A 21,037-nucleotide genomic window follows, 5' to 3' on the forward strand; every position below is an offset into this window, starting at 1 on the left:
CCCCCCCAGGTGCTCTGCAGTGAAAAGGCAGCCATCGCCTCCCTGCAGATTGACCTTAGCTGAAACCCTTGGGCTCCATTCTGTTGGGTCCTATCAGGTTGCTCGGAGTCACAATGGACTTGATGAAGTAGGTTGGGTTTAACCAAAATTTTCTTAAGAATCCACGGTTCCTCTTCCCCCCCCCTCCGCACCCCTTTCTGCCTGCTGGGCTGCTTCTCTCTCTCTCTCTCTCTCTCTCTCTCTCTCTCTCGTATTCTTGCAAGGAGTCCTGATGAAGATCTTGACAGAAGTTCAACTGGACAGCCTCTCACGGGGTGGCCCAAGGGCCCTTTCTTGAGTGTCTTGCTCCGCCGTGTTGCTGATCCTCTGTGCCCTGCGGATCCTCTGTGCCTCTGTGAGCAGGCGCTCACAGCTAGACAACAGCCCACTCATTTCAGGTGCCCGTCTCTTGTCAGCCTCATGACAAAGTTGAGTAAATGGCACTTTCCGTAAGCTTTGAGACGAAAACTGGAACTGAAAGTTTGGAAGAGGCCAGGCCAGAGGAACCCTGTTTTCTTCTTTTTTTTAATGTACCTTTTAAAATTACTTCATTTCTTTTTAAAATGACCACACCAAGGCAGGACACCTGTTCTATAAGAACAACAATTAGCGTTTGTGTAGAATACGTCATTTGAACTGCCAAATTTATAGGAAACACAATTCTGTTCTACACACGAGGAAACAAGCATCAAAGGGCACTTCCTTCTCCCAGAGTCCCTCTGGGGCTCGGTGCGGAAGAGAACCATAAGCCAGCTCTTGCCTCAGCCGCTGTGCTTTTTCCACGCTGCGCAGGCTAGTTCCTGAAAGATGCGCTGGCCCTGACACCTGGAGGAGTGTACCCTTTTATACTGGAGAGATTTTGTTTAACATGTTCAGTGCACTGCCTTGATAAATTTAGAAAGGTTGGATTATCAGTAACTTGAAATGTAACCCGTTTGAAATTATTGGTACAGTATAATAAAATTTCACCTCATGCCAGCTATCAAAAGATACAGCGTCTGGGATCTTAAAGGCTTGAAGATAAGCCAGCGACTGTCTAGCAGAGAAGCAATAAAGCCAACATGGAAGAAGCACACCAGCCTGTGTGATCATGAGGTGTCGAAGGGATCAGGTATTATCGGGCATCAAAGACACAGAACAAAAGAATCATATCATTGTGAATGAGGGGGAGTGTGGAGTGGAGATCCAAAGCCCATCGGTAGGCAGCTGGACATCCCCTTACAGAAGGGTCACAGGGAGGAGATGAGCCAGCCAGGGTGCAGTATAGCACTGATGAAACACACAACTGTCCTCTAGTTCTTTAATCCCCCCCCACTATCATGATCCCAATTCTACCTTACAAATCCAGCTAGACCAGAGGATGTACACTGGTACAGATAAGAACTGGAAACAAGGGAATCTAGGACAGATAAACCCCTCAGGACCAATATTGAGAATAACCATACCAGGAAAGTAAGGGGAAGGTGGGGGGAGATAGGGGAAACGGATCACAGTGATCTACATATAACCCCCTCCCAGGTCGGACAACAGAAAACTGGGTGAAGGGAAATATCAGTCAGTGCAAGACATGAAAAAATTTATAAATTATCAAGGGTTCATGAGGGAGGGAGGGGAAAAAATGAGAAGCTGATACCAAGGGCTCAAGTGGAAAGAAAGTGTTTTGAAAATGATGGCAACAATTGTACAAATGTGCTTGGCACAATGGATGGATGGATGGATTATGATAAGAGTTGTACGAATCCCAATAAAATGATAAAAAAATCACCTTTTTGGCACCAGATTTTTCTTCAAAAGTAAAAAAATGAAAAAAATAAATGAAGACATGATGCTGGAGCCTTTAAGTGGGGAGCAAATGTTTTGAGAATGATAAGGGCAATAAATGTACAAATGTGCTTTACACAATTGATGTATGTATGGATTGTGATAAGAGTCATGAGCCCCTAATAAAACGATTAAAAAAATTTTTTAAGTGAGAAAATAGCATATGAGAATTGTATATGCATTTTACAGTTTACAAAGCATTTTGTCAACCATAATAACGCCTTTTAATTTTTGCTGTTTTATGATGAACAGGTTTATATTCAAAGATGTAGATAACAGTTCTCTTTGGTGAAAATATCATAGAGTATGTAGGTACCCAAGCAGATACCTACAGTTTAACCTGTATTATGGGGTATAGAACAAAAGATTTTAATTGGGGGGGGCACTAAATAATTTTTTTCTGAAAAGGGGGTGGTAGGCCAAATAAGTTTGGGAACCTGTGCCTTAGATGATTGGTTATAAGTTCTTTTAAGAAAAATTATTTAAATCTCTAAAAAGGATTGAAAATTTTACATTTAAAATTTCTTGAATTGGGGTAGGGTAGGGAGGAGGGAGGGAGAAAAAAGAGGAGCTGATCTCAAGGGCTCAATGGAAAGTAAATGTCTAGAAAAGAATGATGGGATATATGTACGAATATGTCAGATACAATTGATACATGGTTTGTAACAAGAGTTGTAAGAGCCCCCAATAAAATGATATAAAAATTTTCTTGAATGATAAAAGTACTATATTCTTATTGAAAAAATCAAATCATGAGGGTGTCGAAGGGATCAGGTATAAGGCATCATCAGAACAAAAAAAAATCTTACCATAGTGAATGAGGGGGGAGTGCAGAGTGGAGACCCAAAGCCCATTTGTAGGCCACTGGAGATCCCTTTGAAGAGGGGTCTCGGGGAGAAGACGAGCCAGTCAGGGTGCGATGTAGCAATGAAAAATACAACTTTCCTCTAGTTCCTAAATGCTCCCCCCCCCCAACTGTCATCATCCAAATTCTACCTTGCAAGTCTGGCTAGACCAGAGGATGTACACTGGTACAGATAGGAACTGGAAACATAGGGAATCCAGGGTGGATGATCCCTTCAGGACCAGTGGTGTGAGTGGCGATATTGGGAGAGTGGAGGAAAGGTGGGTTGCAAAGTGGGAACCGATTACAAGGATCTACATGTGGCCTCCTCCCTGGGGGACGGACAACAGAAAAGTGGGTGAAAGGAGACGTCGGACAGGGCAAGATATGACAAAATAATAACTTATAAATTATCAGGGGCTCATGAGGGAGGGGGGAGCGGGGAGGGAGGGGGGGAAATGAGCTGATGCCAGGGGCTTAAGTGGAGAGCAAATGTTTTGAGAATGATGAGGGCAATGAATGTACAAATGTGCTTTACACAATAGATGTATGTATGGATTGTGATAAGAGTTGTGTGAGCCCCTATGATTAAAAATGATTAAAAAAAAGAAAAAAATCAAATCAGAAGTTTATAAAATTAAATATTAGTGTCTTCCTTTTTCCTACTTCCCATTTTCTCTAGTGAAACATCTCTTTCTATACCTCTGCTGTGCAAAATATACAAACACTATGTATATGTGCACACATGTGTATATACGTGGTTTGGGTTTATTTACTTGATTGGCATATACATACTCAAAAACTTTTCTTTTTACAACAGTATGTGGTGAACACCCTTCGATTCAGAACTTACAGAAATCCATGGTGTATCTAAACTTGGCCTTGGTGGCAGAACGGTTACATGTGGGCTGCTGAGCCCCAGGTCAGCAGTTGGAAACCACAAGCCACTCTACTGGAGAAAGATGGGGCTTTCTACTCCCATAAAGAGTTCATCTCGGAAACCCACCTGGGCAGTTCGACCTTGTTCTGAGGGTCACAATGAGTTGGCATTTACTTGATGGCAGTGAGTTTTTGGTTTTATATAAATTTCATATCACATTTTGGTTCTATCAGAACTTATTTAATCAATTGGTGAGTAATGTTCAGATCTTTTTCAATTTTTAATTATTTTGCAATGAACATTCTTGTGTATAGAACCTAACACAAATCAGTCACTGCCTTTGAGTCGATGCTGACTCATAGCAACCCTGTTGGACAGGGTAGACCCAGCCCTGTGAGTTTCCAAGATTCTAACTCTTCAAGGGAGTAGATAGCCCCATCTTTCTCCTGAGGAGCTGCTGGTGGTTTGAACAATGTCAACAGGCTTCATCTATATTCTTTCCAGGTAAATTCTTAGATGCGGGGATGCTGGATTGAAGATAATGCACATTAAGGGTCTTTCTAAATTGCCCTTCTAAAAGGTGGTACAGTATGTTGCAAACCCATACCCGTGTCCAAACTGGCTGCTATCACATTCTCTAACATTTCATAATCTGAATGCAGCAGTAATCTAATTTAATTTGTGCACAGGAACCTGGCGGCACAGCGAGTGAGTGCTTGGCTGCCCACCGAAAGGTTGCTCCATAGGGGAATGAAGGGGCAGTCAGCTTCCCTGAAGACTGCCTCCTTGGGCACCCTGCTGAGCAGTTCTGCTTGGTCCTGTAGGGGCAATGTGAGTTAGGATTGATTTGAAGGGAATAGATTTCAATTTTTTAATATGTACTTAGGAGCGAGGCTTCATGTCACGTTCACTGGGGCACGCCTGATCCGAGCCACAGCTGAACTTTCAGTCACCTCACCCCGTGCATGTGGAAGTTGGAAGACAGAAGAACGGATGCATTCCAATTGAGGCGCTGGATAAGATTCTTGACTGTAGTGGACAGTGAATGAACACATTTGTCTTAGAAGGAAATAAAATCAAAAGGTTCCTTAGGAGCAAGGATGGTGAGACCTTGACTCTCTTACTTGAGACATACCATTAGGAAGTACCAATACTGGAAAAGGCGGCCAGTAACAGGGCTCAACGGGATCAACCATACCGAGGGTCACGAAGATAGCTCAGGACCAGCAGCGTTGGCGTCAGCCTGTTCCACAGGGGGCCATTGTGACTTGGGCCTGACCCAGTTATTCCTAACTAGAAGAATTCTCCAGACATGGTGTGGTAATCCTTTGTGTCTCTCTTACAACCTGTTGCTTATCTTTTACCCTGTTATGCTCGGCCAACATAAATTTCTCATTTCTTCTAGGAATAAAGTCCTCTGCATTTTTTCCAATCTTTGCTAGGTCTTCTAATGGATGTGGTTTTTATCACACATTTATTAAATTAATTTTTGTTTAATGAAAACCTGACAGGTATTTTTTTCTCCCTGTAATATTTATTTGTGTAGGTGTTTCTTAGGGTTGCCATAACAAAGTACCACAAATAAGGTTGCTATAATACAAATGTATTGTCTTAAGAGTTCTGGAGGCTGGTTGGTCAAGTGTAGGGTGTTGGGAGCGAGCCTTGGCTCACCTGGCTCCTGGTAGCCCCAGGCACCGCTTGGCTTACAGCCACCACACCCCTCAGATCGGTTTTGCCAGTTTCCCCCTGTGTGTGTGTGTCTGTGCTCTTTTGTAAGGACAGCTACTGGGATTGAATTTAGGACCCACCCTACCTGGAATGACCTCCTGTTAACTGATCAGCTTTCCAAACCAGGTCGCTTTTGCCAGGTACCAGGGGCTTAGATTTCAACAGATCTTTTGAGGCAACCCATTTCAAACCCTAGCCGTTTTGTTACTAGGCAAATATGTTGTGTATGTGCTTGTCTAAGTACGTTGTTGTTAGGTGCAGCTGAGTCAGTTCCGACTCATTGCATCTGCGCGGGCACCAGAACGCAGTGCGCCCTGGTCCTGTGGCAGCCTCACGACGCATGCGCTCTTCCAGCCCATCAGCGCAGAGCCTTGCATCCGTCCATCTTGTTAAGAGTCGCTCTTCTTCATTGGGGGTTCCTGGTGTCCCCAGCTCAGGTCTTGTCCGGGTGTGGTACAGGCACAGAGAACAGATGGAAGTCAAAGGGAAAAGGTTTACTTCGGTTGATCAAGCAGAGAGCCAGCCAGGACTCGAGGTGCAAAGGGGACTTTCAGTTTTATACACATTCACCGGAGGGGACTTGACAGTTGAAGATTTCTGAGGAATAGCCAGGAGGATGCGTTGAGGTGGGGCCGTTATGACTCTTGGCCAGGAAATGGCTTGTTGAATCCCTTCTACATGCTGTCCAAATTGGTCGGGTAATGCCTTTCCAGCAACTTTTCTTGACCAAAGTTCTTTTGCCCCCTGCGACTGTCCTTTTTGCACATGTTCAGGGCCCAGATCTAGTCGCAACTGATGCTCCCTGCAGTAGTAGGAGCCTTTCCTGAAAGGAAAGGGCTCAAAGACACTTGTTCTCAGGAGAAAAACAAGAAGAGAGCTGGCCAATTAGACTACATATAAGGTATATGTTTTAGCATCCTGTGGCAATATTTCAGTTCATTGGGCAAGCTGTGAAACAGGGCTAGTCTCACTAGAATAAAAGTCGAGGGAGGGTCGTGATGTCCTTCTCCAGGTATTGCGCCTTCCTAATAATATGACCAAAGTACATAAGACAAATCTTGCCATCCTTGCTTCTAAGGCACATTCTAACTGTACTTCAATTGTATGGCTGGAATATTCAGTTCCTTTATTGACAAATAATACTTCTGCCCTTTCTTTTTCACCATTATACACACACACTTCTTATCTCAAGGACTTAAGTAGTACATTCAATGCATGTTGCGTAATAGCAATTCAGCTCATGGATGTGACTAGCACTTCCAAAACATGTTGCATAGTGATATTGGTACTGTGACCCTTGTTTTGATCTTCAATAATGAGAATGTTCACAGCATTTTATTTCTCTATATACATATGTATATACACATATATAGCATACAGGGGGCTTCCAAGAGTTCATGAAAAACTTTCATTACCTTTAAAACTTTTCATTGTAAATTATGTGAAGGTTTGCAGATCAGATCATCGTTTTTCCCCTTTTTTTGTGCATTCAACAATTTATCAAAGCTCCCAATGGCTTGTGTCCTGTTTTCATCATTTCTTGTTTGGTGCCCATCCCCCTCTTGTTGGATATTATCTTCTCCTTCATCCAGTTAACCCCTGCCTATCTCTAGCCTATGACTTCCCCTTCTCTCCCTGCCCCTCCCACCCTTGGTAGCCATCAAAGTCTGTTTCTTTTTGGTTTGAAAACCGCTTTCTTGATTCTTTTTTTTAATAATAGTGGTCTCATCCAATATTTGTCCTTTTATGATTAATTTCACTCAGCAGAATCGCTTGCAATTCCACCCATGTCATGGAGTGTTCCGCACAGCCTCATTATCTTTACTATGGTGTCATAGTCTATGTGTGTACGTACCAACGTTTACCCATTCTTCTACCGCTGGGCATTTAGGTGGTTTCATCTTTTTGCTGTTGTGAATAGTGCTGTGATGAACAGGGGCGTGCATCTATCTGTTCCTGCTCTGCTCCTTATTTCTTTAGGAATATGCCCAGGAGTGCTGGGTCACACCGGATTTCTATTCCCCATGATCCGAGGAAGCACCATACTGCTTTCCACGAGGGTTTTACTGTGCTTACAGTCCTACCAGGGTTCCAATTCCTCCCCACCCTCTCCAGCATCTGTTATTTTCTGTTTGTTTGTTTTTGAAACTTGTTGTGGATGCTGAGGTGAGATCTTGTCAGTGTTTTGATTTAGTGACTGCTAGCCTTCCTTAATATGTTTACTGGCTGCCTGAATATCTTCTGTGATGAACTGTCTGTGCATGTCCTCAGCCCACTTTCTGATAGGATTGCTTGTCTTATTGAGGTGTTGAGCTTTTCCATAAATTCTAGAGACTAGCCCTTGAAGATGTGCCACAGTGCATTTCCCCCTACACTGTGGGTCCTGTTTGTTATTTGGGGTGAGATCTTGTGATGCACAGAAGTGTCTTATTTTCAGGAGGCCCAGTCATCTGTTTGGCCTTCTGCTGGGTGTGTGTTTTGTTTTGTTGGTATTGTGTTTATGCCAAGTATTCAAGCCCCCTAAATGTGTCCCCCCCTTTTTTTTCATTGATGATCTTGTTAGTTCTAAGGTTTGCATTTAGATCTTTTACATCAGCAGTTCAAAATTACTAGGCATTCCATGGGAGAAAGAAGAGGCTTTCCACACTCCTAAAGAGTTACTCTTCATGAAAACAATGATAATTTATGAGTTATCAAGGGGTCACGAGGGTGGGAGGGGGTGAGGGAGGAGGGAAAAAAAAGAGAGCTGATACCAAGGGCTCAAATAGATAGTTAATGTTTAGAAAATGATGATGGCAACATATGTATAAATATGCTTGGAACAATTGATGTATGGAATATTATAAGAGCTGTAAGAACCCCCAATAAAATTATTTTTTAAAAATAGAGCTAGTCTTAGGGGGAACAAAAAGTTAGTCTTGGAAATCCACAGGAGCAGTATTACTGCTTTCTTGATTTCTTTTCAGAGCTTTGTTAGTGTACAGAAATCAGATTTTTAAAACAATTTTACTGACATAAGTCACATCATATATTTCAATAGTTTAATCACATTCAAGAGTTGTGTAATCATTCACCACAATCAATTTTAGGACATTTTTTTCCCTTTGTACTCATTGCTGTTAGTTCCGTATTGCTTACCAACTTCCCCTGCCATGCCCCTCTCAAAACCCACTTCCATTGAGTCATTACTGACTCATAGCGACCCCCGTGTGGGTTTCTGAGACTGTAACTGTTTACTGGAGTAGAAAGCCTTGTCTTCTTCCAGTAGAGCTGCAGCTGGTTTCAAACAGCCGACCGTGTGGATCTCAGTCCAACACATAGCCATACACCACACAGGCCCCTAGGAAACTATTGATCCAGTTTCCGTGTCTATAGATTTACCCATCCTGAGTTTCATATACAGAAAAATATACAAAATCAATACAAACAAAAAGACGAGCCAACAGTGACAATAAAACACAGAAAAACCTCAAATGAAGAGAAAGCAGAAAATACTAGTGATTGGAACAAGTACATATTAGATCAGGGCATCTGCATCAGTTTTTCTTCAGTCTTTCTTTTTTACTGTCCGGCTTTCACGTGCATATGAAACTATTAAAAATGCTATGGCGTGGGGAACCAATTACAAGGATCTATACATAACCTCCTCTCTGGGGGATGGACAACAGAAAAGTGGGTGAAGGGAGACATCAGACAGTGTAAGATATGACAAAATAATAATAATTTATAAATTATCAAGGGTTCATGAGTGAGGGGGTACGGGGAGAGAGGGAAAAAAATGAGGAGCTTATACCAAGGGCTTAAGTAGAAAGCAAATGTTTTGAGAATGATGATGGCAACGAACAATGATGTACAAGTGTGCTGGACATAATGGATGGATGCATGGATTGTGATAAGAGTTGTATGGGCCCCAAATAAAATGACTAAATTAAAAAAAAAATGCTATGGGTTGGGCTGCGCACACCTCTGTCCTCAGAGTGACCATCTTTCCTCGTCAACACAGGGAGGTGGTCTATTGTGGCAGATTTATCCAATGTAATACGCTTTTTGATTTCTCGATTGCTGCTTTCCTGGGAGTTGCTTGTCGATCCAAGTAAAATGAAATCCTTGACAGTTTCTAATTTTTCTCCACTCCTCATGATGCTGACTGTTTGTCCAGCTGTGAGGATTTTTATGTTGAGGTGTAACCTGATCTTCGTCAGGAAGTGCTGCCGCATGCTCCTTACTTTCAGCAAGTCGGTGTCATCTGCCTCTCACACGTTGTTAATCTTCTTCCCATCCTGATGCCATGCTCTGCTCCACAGGGTCCAGATTCTCAGTTTGTCCTTTCAGGTGACATGCAGGTAGAGTAAATATGGCGACAGGATACAACTCTGACACACACCCTTCCGTGCACGATCCCCTTGTTTGAAGGAATGCCTCTTGGAGTCTGTACAGGTTCCCCATGAGCACAATCAAATGTCTGGAATTCCCATTCTTCACAGTGCTGTCCATAATTTGTTATGAGCCACACAGTGAAGTGCCTTTGTGCAGTCAATAAAACACAGTGGATCTCTTCCTGGTGTTCTTGCTTTCAGCCAAGATCCATCTGGCACCAGCAGTGATCTTCCTTGTTCCATGTCCCCCTCTGAAGTTGGCTTGAATTTTCAGCAGTTCCCTGTCGATACACTACTCTAGCCAATTTTAAACTATCTAGCAAAATTTTAGATCCTTTGATGTTAATGATATCTGGTAATTTTTTTGTTCTGTTGGATTAATTTATTTGGAATGGGCACAAATATTCTCTTCGAGTCAGTTGATTGAGTATCTGTCTTCCAAGTTCCTGGCATAGACAAGTGAGTTCTTCCAGCACTGCACCTGTTTGATGAAACTCTGTCAATTCCTGGAACTTTGTGTTCCACCAATCCCTTCAGTGCCTCTTAGACTTCTTCAGTACCATCGGTTTATGATCGTGAACATGGTTAAACATTTACTCTTTTTTTTTGATACAGTAACTCTGTATATTCCCTGCATCATCTCTGGATACTTGCTACATCATCCAATATTTCACCCATGGAATCTTTTGACATTGCTACTCAAGACTTGAATTTTTCTTCTGTTCTTTCCATTTAAAAAAAAAATGCCAACTGTATTCTTCCCATTTGATTTTCTCACCCCAGGGTTTTGTACATTTTATTGTAATATGTTCCTTTGCTTTCTTGAGCTGCCCTTTAAAAAGCTGGCCAGCTCTTGGATTTCATCATTCCTCCACTTAGCTGGCCACTCTGTGTTTAAGTGCAGGTTTCATGATTTTTTTTTCATCAGTTTTGGTCTTTTCTTGTTTTTTTTTTAATGAATTTTTGTTTTTTCGTGTCCTTGATGTCATCTCACAAGTCTTTTAGTCTTCAGTTATTATCATTCAATGCGACAAATCAATTCATGTGACGGTCTCTAGATCCGGGTGGTATATACTCAAAGTCGGACTTCGCCTCTTGTGTATTTGACTTTTCTTGAGCATCAACTTGAGGAATATGAGCAATTGTTGGTCTGCTCTGCAGTTGGCCTCTGGCCTTGTCATGATAATTGAACTTTTCCATTGTCTTCATATATATAGTCCATTTAATTCCTTTGTAATCCTGAGAATTAAGAATGTATTTAGTGCAAATCAAGTTCAGCACATGAAATGTTCTATTTCATAATTTTCCTATGGTAATGTGGAATGATTTTTAAGTAGTTCGCTTTGTAATGTACAGTTCTGGATGTATTTGATTGAAAGATACTTTTTTCAATAATTAACAATCGCAACAATTAACAGTGCATTTCTCTGTCGTTTCAAAATTTAAAGTGACTTTTGTAGGCTGCTTTTTCAGTGTTCTATAGGATTTGAAATACAGTTTTAATTGTGACTATTGAAATTGAATCTGCAAATTTGCTTTCTGTTGAACAGGATGCTAGTTTCAGTGAGGAGGTAGTTCTCTAAAATCAGAATGGAGGAGGAAATAATATTTGCACCTCCTCAGTTACACCCTCTTCCCAACAGATGTTTGTTGAAGTCTTTGCCTCACTGAGGTTAACTCTCGACTTGCCTGACATTCAGCTGTGACGCTCTCCTCTGGTTAGCAGGACAACGACTGAGCCATTTCTGTCTTGATTTCTGCCGGTCCCAGGGGCTTTCATTCATTGCAGATGTTCTGAAAAAGAACCCTCTTTCCCAAATAATTTCTTTGTGTGAATTTTTCAAATCAAATCCTTCAGAGCCAGGTAAGCAGCAGTGTTACAGTGTTGGAAAATGCAATGGGGACTAGCCCTTCTCCTGAGAACTAAGTTAGCAACACTGTGTACCTGGGTCAGCCCTGCACATTCATTGTTCTCCTGCCCATCTGCTCGTGCTTTTCCAAGAAAGAAAACTTCCCCTTCTTCTTAACATGACTGAAAGCACCGGTTCTCAACCTGTGGGTTGCAACCCCTTTGAGGGTCGAACGACCCTTTCACAGGGTTGCCCGGTTCATAACAGTAGCAAAATGACAGTTATGAAATAGCAATGAAAATAATTTTATGGCTGAGGGTCACTACAACATGAGGAACTGTATTAAAGGGTTGAGGCATGGGGAAGGTTGAGAACTACTGACTTAAAGGGCTTAAGGAACCCTTGAAGGTCTGTGGGGTCAACACTGGACTGCTCACCACAAGGTCGGCAGTTCAAATCTACCAGTCACTATGCCAGAGAAAGATGGCTCTGATCCCTTCAAGATTTACCATCCCGAGACCCTGCAGAGTCTGGTCAGGAGGGTTGGACGTGACTCGAGGGCCGTGGGTTGAGGTTTGCCATTCTCCGGTAGTAGGGAAACCTGGAGTGAGAAGGACCGGTCTCTTCTTGGGTCCCACTTCACTTTCTTTCTTGTCAACCCTGGTGGGGTCGATGACATAGAGGGTTTGGGGGAGTTTTTCAAGATGGCCTACACAAGTCGTGTTCATCAGAGAGACACCCAGACTCCGTCGGTCATAGTCCTTTCATCACAGATCTGGTGCCTGAGGCTCTGTGGAAAAGGGGGAGTGAAGTGGGGCCGTGATGAGACGGGATCGCAGGAGCCTTCACCCCAGCCCAATGAGGGGCCAAGCAGCTGTTCCGGGAGGATATTTTCTCTGCTTCTCTTGCCTTCCTCTTTCTACCACCACGCCTGCAGCCGCAGACACACTGCCTGAGACCAACCCTGACACGAGGCAGTGAATTATTTGATATGGCTCTTCCAACCACAGTCTTTGTAACTCCTCCCAAATTACTCCTCCCTCCCCACTTAATCAAATGGAAATATGGGGTGCTTTACAAATTTGAGTGTCATCCTTGCCGGGGGGCCATGCAAATCTTCTCTGTATTGTTCCGGTTTTAGTATAGGTGCTGTTCAAACAAGCACCAAAAGACTTTTTCCTGATGGGTCTGGTAAGAGAAGATGGAGGAAGACGCTGATCGGATTATATGATTCACTTGTGAGTGACTGTGTGTGGGGTTCATGGTGATTGTAAAAACCTGGAACTCTAACTTGGGTCAATTTTGCCATCCTGCTGGGTATAGATGAGCCATTGCAGAAGCAGGAAGGGGGAGGATCTCATCAAGAAGGAAGAGCTAGGAATGGGGTGTATCATTTGAGCCCCAAGACCCCTGCACATGGAACCTCTTTGATCTAAGAACAGAAAGCTATGACACTAGAGAAGTGGCCGATGAGCAGCAGCACCAGAACTAAGCCAGCGCACAAGACAGGGTGGTGGGCTTCCCAGGCCATGGAGCCAGCAAGGCTGAGTGTCTTGGGCCGGGAGGCTGCCTGCAGAGTAAAGTATCTCCAGACACTTCATTTGCTGAAACCTATGGAGCTAGAGCTGAGTAGCTTTAGGCTGAGGCTTATGGCAGAGTGGTGTGTCCCTTGACAGCCTTGCAAGATCATTGCAACATTGCCTGAGAAGGGCACAGGGCAAAGGGCCACGTGGCCAACAGGGCAGGACTGAGAAGAGGCTGTCTACCAATGAACTGTATCTTGAGCATTTCTGATCTTGAATTGTAACTTGCTAGTGTTCCTAATAAGTCTGTAATTGTGATTATTGGCTGAGTTCCGTGTGGCTATTGCAGTGAGTTATTGAATCCAGCTAAGAAGTAAAGGTGCTGTGGGAGGACTAGCAGGGGTTGGAATTGCTAAGGAAGATTGAAGGGTGGAGGCATTTCACCTCCCCGTTCTCATTTCTGCACGTATGCTAAGCTCCAATTGTGTGTCTGTCTCCTTCCTTTGTCACTACTGCCTGAATGCACCTCCATCTCTGGCCCCCTCTCCTTAGCACGGAGGAAACCTCAGATCTGAACCGCCAGCTCCACAGCCGTGCTGTGGGATGGGGGTGGGGTGGGGTGGAGGGGGAGAGAGGGGGTGGGGGGAGGCCTCGCCGGGGAATGGTAAGGGGAGATGGAGGTATCAGGATGTTACCCAGTGTCCCCATTTAGGACTTGCCCAGATCCTCTAATCAATTCATAGTAGAGCCAGGGTTATTTTGTATGGTTCCTGACTTTTCAAGAGGTGACATACAGCCTTTTGTATCACATTTGCTTAAACTTGATAACTTCCACGCTTGTATTGGGGAGCAGGGGATTAAAACGCCTACCCCAGAGAATGGCTCTTTCTGCCAGCGGAGTAACGGAACCTCTTTTGAAGTGGTCATGGAGACCCGCAGGGCAAAACGGAACTTCTTTCCTCGGCAGAAGCAGTGCAGGCTGTTGCTGGCGTGTGGTGAAAACACAGGTCCTGCACCATCGCAGGGTTCTGCCTCCCGCCCTCTGTCCGCCGGCTGTCTTGCTGGGGCTCCAGGCCTGCCGAGGCGCAGGAAGGGAAAAGCCCGCTGGCAAGTTGATTTAATTTTCCAAGTCCCACGTGGCTCTCTGATTTCCCCTGGCAACCTCTAGTTCTGCCCGACTTTATAATCAGAGGTTGGCATCACCTGCAAGTGTCTGTAGGGAACACTTTGCCTCCCAGGGGGAGAGGAAGTGGTCCTGGGGGGCAGAAACATCTCCGTCCGCCCTGACTGAGGGGGAGAAGCGCCAGCAGCTCAGTTCACCGGTGCTCGGAGTCACTTCTGACCGAAACAGCCCCTTGTGCTGCAGAGGGCTCTGCCCACTGGGGCCTTTGCAAGCAGATGGAGCGGTCTTGCTCCGGAGGTGCCACCCAGGCACTCCTGGCAGCTCAGCTGCTCCTCAGGAGTTCCTGGAGGAGAGGGAGATTCTCGGACTACCTATACAACAGCTTGGGAATATTAAAGGCTGGGATCCATCCTGTAAATCTCTCAAAGGATAAATTGAAATGTTATTTAGAAATGGGAGGCGAGGTTTCGAATTGGCAAGAGCACGGTAGCAGCCGTGTGCCATGGAGTTGGTTCTGACTCAGAAGGACCCAAGTGGACCGGATAGAGCTACCCCCAGGCCGTCACCCTTCAGGGAGCCGACTCAGCTACATGTTCCCATGGAGTGGTGCATGGGTTCAAACTGCCGACCTCTCAATAGCAGCCAAGTGCTTAACCACTTAGGTTCTGTGCAGCGATAATAGTGGCCGCGGATTCAATGCATACCAGGAGTTTGACTTGGTCTTTAAATACACAACTTTATTAAATCCTCACAAAATCCCTGTAAAGATTGAAACCCAAACTATTTGCTACGGAGATGATTTTGACTCCTAGTGACCCTGTGGGACCGAGTGGAAATGCTCCTTGGGGTTTCCAAAACTGCATATCTCCATGGAAGGAGACTGCCTCATCTCCCTCCTGTACAGTGACTGCTGAGTTTGAGCGACCTACCGTGCAGTTAGCAGTACAATCCATAATCCACTGTGCCGCCAGGGCTGTATTCTCAGAAGAAAGGCCCGGCAGATTATTTCCAAAAAGATAACAGCCATTGAGAACGTTAGTGCACTTCTGCTCAGACACCCGGGGCTGCTATGAAATTCGAGTGAGCTCTCTGGCAACCGGTCTAGATTTGGAAAACTGTATTCTAACTCATGCCCATCATTGATGACCATTAACCATCCAGAAAAGTTAAATGCAACTTAGTCCAACTCTCTGGGTTTACTCTTTAAGAAATTGAGTTTGAGATATTCCATTAAACCTCAAGCCTCAATGCCTTGTAGAGAGTTTGAGTACATGTAAGAAAGGAGTCTGGAAGTAAGTTGAGCTACTAAGCAGGCGTCCTCAAACTACGGCCCGCAGGCCACATGCGACCCACCAAGGACATTTATCTGGCCTGCCGGGTGTTTTTGCCCTGTTTGTTTTTTTACTTCAAAATATGTGCGGTGTGCATAGGAATTTGTTCATAGTTTTGTTTTTTTTTAACTATAGTCTGGCCCTCCAACGAGCCTGAGGGACAGTGAACTGGCCCCCTGTTTAAAAAGTTTGAGAACCCCTGCACTAGAGTCAACCAAGTAACCAGGAAGTACAGAGAGGCATGCAGGCAGCAATGACACAGTGACTCACCCAGCTAGTGCTGAACAAATTAATGCAACTAATGTTTCCAATGGTGCTCAGTAGTTTCCTGAAGTGGATAATACCAACCCTAGGAGGGGGTGGTGCTGCTGGAATAATGGGGGAGGGGCAAAAGCAGATACCTATACTTTATCTTGGTTTATGGGGTAGCATACAAACGTTTTTAATGGCCAGAGGGGGCACTGAATAATTTTTTTTTCTGAAAAGGGGGTGGTAGGCTAAGTAAGTTTGGGGGCCTGTCTTCCTAAGCCTTGAGGGGGCCCGCTGGTCATTTGGAGGGAGGCTCAAGTCTTTCAAAGGGCAGGGTTCCCGAGGCATTTGATTGACTCTGAAGAAGACTGAGGTAATAGCATGAGGTTATGTTAAGGTGAGAGCCAAGGGAGTCTTGTGGAAAACAGAGAAATCATAGAGGCACACTTACCCAGTGCTGACGACACCTTATATGGATGGGTTACATTTCATCTCATGACAATCCTGATTGAGAGAGTGGTCTTCTACGAGTCTTGATTCTTACTAATGCTCCCCAGAACTTTGCCTCCAGGATGTTGAGAATTTTCGGAGAGAAAGTTGAAAGGAGGGTACAGTGAGCACCCATACACCTGCCTAGAGTGTGCAGTGGTCTTGATCTGTATTGATTTTTATAGGGTTAGCTCTCCACCACCCTCCTGTTTTTGATGCATTTCAAAGTGCATTAACAAGATAGTGAAAAATGTGTTCCCTCTAATTAAAAACGATTTAAGCAAACCCAAACTGAAACCTTCAAGTCTATGTTGTAGGGATTGTGTACTCTAGTCCCTTTGGGCCCCCCCCCCCCATGAAAGTATAAGCTCCGCATGTTGAAAACATTCTGACCTCATTAATGAGGAATAGCAATTTGTAGGAGGGAAGGTGGGAGGTACTTTTGCTGGATTCCTGGTTGAGGGCAAGTCCGCCTAGCCAGGTGCAGTCTGGCCTCGTCTCTGAATTTGAATGAGACTGAGGTCACTGCCTCGTGTTGAACCCTGACTCCTCTCCCAACAAGGGGAGTTTGCTTAGCTCATTAGTGAAATGCTTTAATAATGTTACTGAAGCTTAATTCCACTGAGTATTTCCCCCCTTTCTCTTCTTTCTGGGTGTGACTAACTGGCCTCCAGCATGCTGCCTGGTTGCGGGTAAAGCAGGAGCGGGGGTAAGTACTTCAGGCCGGGATTTCACTCCCATTACATCCAGCAGCTCCACCTCCTTAGAGCACGCTGTGATCACTGCTCGCTCTCAAGAGTGAGCTTGCTCTTGACTGGAGAAAAGGCTGTAGAGAGAAAATGTGGACTGAATACACTTTAAGATGCCAACCTTCTTAAAATCGGGTCATTTGCATATCATATTTGTACTTCATTAAAGCTTTGTAAGAATAGATTGAATGTGTCCGTGCACACACTTTATATGTGATTAACTTGGGCAGTTTATCTTACAAGAATGAATTTCTACATCGGTTCTAGAAAGTTGGCAAAAATTAACTATGTAAAAAAAAATTAACTATGTCCTGAAAGATGCAAAGCGAAATCCTACTTAAGGCAGAAGAACCATGAACAGCAGTGAGTGTGTTTGTCAGCAGGCGACAGAAGTAAGTGGAGCCACCAGGCCAGGAATGGACTCATCGACAGGAATGATATTTTTATTGATTGGTTGGTTGGTGGGTTGGTTGGTTTGGTACATAAATAAATAAGATAGGAAACATGCGCCCATTATCCTTACCTGGAATTTAGTATTTTGGATTTTAGAAACTCAGCGTAGAATAAATAGCATACCCCTCCCTCTAAAGTCTAGGGTGATACTGTATTATTAACACATTGATAGTTCTTTAATGATACATATGAATACCCATAGTTTAATAAATTTTTTAAACATCCATAGATATTCAGATGAGGATATGGGTGCCAACTTAAAAAAAAAGCAAAACACCCACCCTCCCTTAACTTTCAACCTATGGGTTTCACCCCTTTGGGGGTCGAACAACCCTTCACAGGGGTCGCCTAATATATCCTGCATATCAGATATTTACATTATGATTCATAACAGTAGCAAAATGACAGTTATGAAGTAGCAACGAAAATAATTTTATGGTTGGGGAGGGGGGTCACCACAACATGAGGAACTGTATTAAAGGATCGCAGCATTAGGAAGGTTGAGAACCACTATTCTAGAGCTTTTAGCATTTGGAAACCAGAAATCTGCTCAAGTATATAAAGGCGGCCCATGACGTTCAAAGGTTCCTGTGTGCTTTGGAGAGAAAAGCGCAGAGAGCGGGATAACTTACGTTTCTACCGGTCACTATATTAGCATCGTACACTGGGGCAAATGATATTATTTTGTAGTTCACATCTGCATTTCTAAAAGTGACAGTCACATATTTACTGAAGCTTTGGGGATTTAATTTATCTCCGTCTCAAATGCTTGTGAACTGGCCTGCCAACCAAATTTGACCGAACGGTTGCTTGGGAAGTTTGTTTAGTATGGCCACTGCTGCTGTGCCTAAATATTGGCCATTTGTAACCACATGTTGCTTGTATGTGGTTTTCATTCCTGATCAAAGACTTTTTAAACTAAGTTCTTCCCCAAAAGTCTGATCAACTCAAGGATACTGGAACAGAAGAAATACAGGACACTCATCTTTTCCCTCAGCGGCCCTGGTTTGGTCTAGGTTCAGAAGTGAGTAGAAGAATTTCAATGACGCAATTTCAGGAATTTAGGAAAAAATCATCACTTTGGATATTGTGGCTCCTCTGGAGCAGTCACCCGACAAGTCCTCTCGGGGTGGAGCGGTTTGAATAAGCGCTCTGCACTGGGTTTTCCTGCCCTCTTCCGTCCGCCCCCCTTTTTTTCACTACATTTTATGTTATGAACTAAGACGAGAGCTCATCATGGAAGCTTCCCCAAACCTAGTTTAAGGCAATGTCAGATTTTTATTGAGACACTGTTAGTCTGGGTAGACGAGAGAAACAAATCCATGGACGCACATATGTGTATAAGAAAGAGATTTATACACAAGAGCAACTGAACATTGAGAAACATCCCAGCCCAGTCCAGATCAGGTCCATAAATCATTAGCCCATATGTCAGATACCAGTCTATAAAGTCCTCTTCAGACTCACGAAGCACATGCAATGACGCCGAATGCAGAAGTTCACAGGCCAGTGGGTAGAAAGTCTTTGGATCCAGTGGCATTGGAAGCATCTCAGTGCTGGCAGGGGTCTCTGCATGGCTTCTCCAGCACCCAGGGCTGCCTCAGGGTGGGTCCATATGTCTTGTCAGTTGCTATGTCTCCCAGGGTGTGTGCAGAGAGTCTCCCACCTCCAAGGAGGAAAAATACCAGAATTCCCAGAATCCTTAGGGGGAGGCTATGCCCACACAGAAGCCTCATTGGCTACAATCTGATTGACAGGCTAGACTCCACCCCTAGATGCTTAATCCTTAAATTGACAATTATATACCTACCACAGACACCTAATGCTAGGTGGATGAGCATGTTAGAACATTGATGCTACAGGATTTAGGAAGTTTTCCCTGGTGTCGTTGAGGTTTAGGCATTCAGCTGCCAACCATAAGATGGACAGTTCAAGCCCACCAGCAGCTCGGTGGGAGAAAAATGAGTCTGTCTTGTCTTCCATGAAGATTTCCAGTCTCAGAAACCAATGCCATGGGGCTTTCTCCACCTGTAGAGTTACACCTGGACACTATGGGGTCTCTGTGAGTCGTCACCGACTCGAGGGCCGTGAGTTTGGTTGGTCGGGAAAGCACTGTGAGGACGCAGCGTGAGTCACTCGGCTGATGCGTTTAGATTCGCCTTTTAAGAAGTAGTTCTTTGATCCTACTAGAATGTCAGATCCATGAGGTAAGCCGTTTTGGTCACTTGTGTTCTCTACTTCGTCTCTAGCACATTCGTAGACACTCAATAAATATTTAAAAATAATTATAGGTATACTTGCCTCTAACAGAAAAAGTGAATTTTTTGTGTGCCAGTGAATTGATTTTTATGTTGTTCAGAAAACAGAGTCTGTCGCTGGGAAGGAATGATATAATTCAGCTGAAAGAAGCCTACAAATGGATAACTCACCCCCTGTTTTCAGAGGAACTGGGCGTGCCCATCGACGGAAAGGTATCGGGTTGTCGGCATTGTCAGCTTTGTTCTCTGGTTTTATGTCATTATGGGTAGCACAAGGACTCCTCTTTCCCCCAGTGAAGACTTTTTAAACTTTTGAAATGTTAACCTCAACGGTCTATCACTGAAGTTAAAGCCTTCCTTATTTTTGCTTTCCCAAGATACTGAAAAGGGTAACAGGTGCAGGGCAACCTAATTGACCTTTAAAGGTTAGAACGGAATCTTTGATAAGTCAAAAAGTGTTGCTACCAGGATTCCAGTCCATCCCAGCCCCTAAGCAAACCGATCTAAACCCGTCTCTGTTTCCAGGCGAGTCCTCTCTAGTGTCTCCATGTGGTGCCTTCAGTGATGGCACTGGCTTCTCCGTGGGCTCTGCTGCGCGAGTTCAGTGCCAGGCAGAGATGACTTGTCCATCATGACAATGCACCTGCTCTTTCTTGGCGGGTAGCAGGACTGAATGCCCTACACGAATTTCATTGGTACCCTTTTGCCCCATCTCCCCTGTGGCCTGATCTTGCCTCTTGAGACTTATTTTTGTTCCTCAGACTCAATTTTGAAAAGGCACTCAATTTGCATCCCCCGACTCTGTCAAAGATGCCATTTTTCACTTGGTGTAAATTGAAAAGCTCAGAATTCTTGATGGGGAAGGTTGGAGAGATGGAAACACTCCTTCCAGAAGTATGCAGACCTGGACGGGAGATATGTCAAGAAACAAAACAATGATTCCCATGTTGATCCTTCTGTTTAACAGAGGTTTCTGTGAATCAGTAGCAATTCTTTTTAATTCACCTTAGTATGTATAATTTAATTGGAAAGATAGATTTGTGGAGACAAAGCAATTTACAAGTAACCAAGTGACTGTAGGGACAAGGCTGGACTGTTTAAGTTTGGTCTAACTCTGACTAATCTTGTTACCAACTATGGAGGCAGAACCTGTACGCAGGTGGGCTCTTCCTGCCATAACCTTGCTGGCAGCTTGAGCCCCTGTTTCTTGTACCTGTCCCTGCTGTTGAAACGGAAACACGTGGCCATGGCCCCTATCCTATTCCAGAGCAGACCAGGCCTCACTGTCTGCAATCATTTGGATTTCCGAGGAGTGCAACAGCGT

General features: G+C 44.2%; 1 protein-coding gene and 1 non-coding gene across 2 annotated transcripts in view; one reads left to right on the plus strand and one right to left on the minus strand.

Annotated features, from left to right (window-relative positions):
• Positions 1–21,037, plus strand: part of PUS10 (pseudouridine synthase 10) — an 87,014-nt gene that overhangs the window by 38,029 nt on the left and 27,948 nt on the right. The window contains exons 5-6 of the mRNA XM_004710202.4: positions 16,928–16,962; positions 19,815–19,926. Coding sequence (XP_004710259.1) covers positions 16,928–16,962; positions 19,815–19,926 — 147 coding nt within the window. The remainder of the gene's footprint in view (positions 1–16,927; positions 16,963–19,814; positions 19,927–21,037) is intronic.
• On the minus strand, positions 12,597–12,703 carry LOC115870917. The gene has a single exon (XR_004046997.1). It is a non-coding gene; the product is annotated as a U6 spliceosomal RNA (small nuclear RNA).

Source organism: Echinops telfairi, unplaced genomic scaffold, assembly GCF_000313985.2.
Source record: "Echinops telfairi isolate 266 unplaced genomic scaffold, ASM31398v2 ScPeMD7_2573;HRSCAF=3158, whole genome shotgun sequence".
NCBI lineage: Eukaryota > Metazoa > Chordata > Mammalia > Afrosoricida > Tenrecidae > Echinops > Echinops telfairi.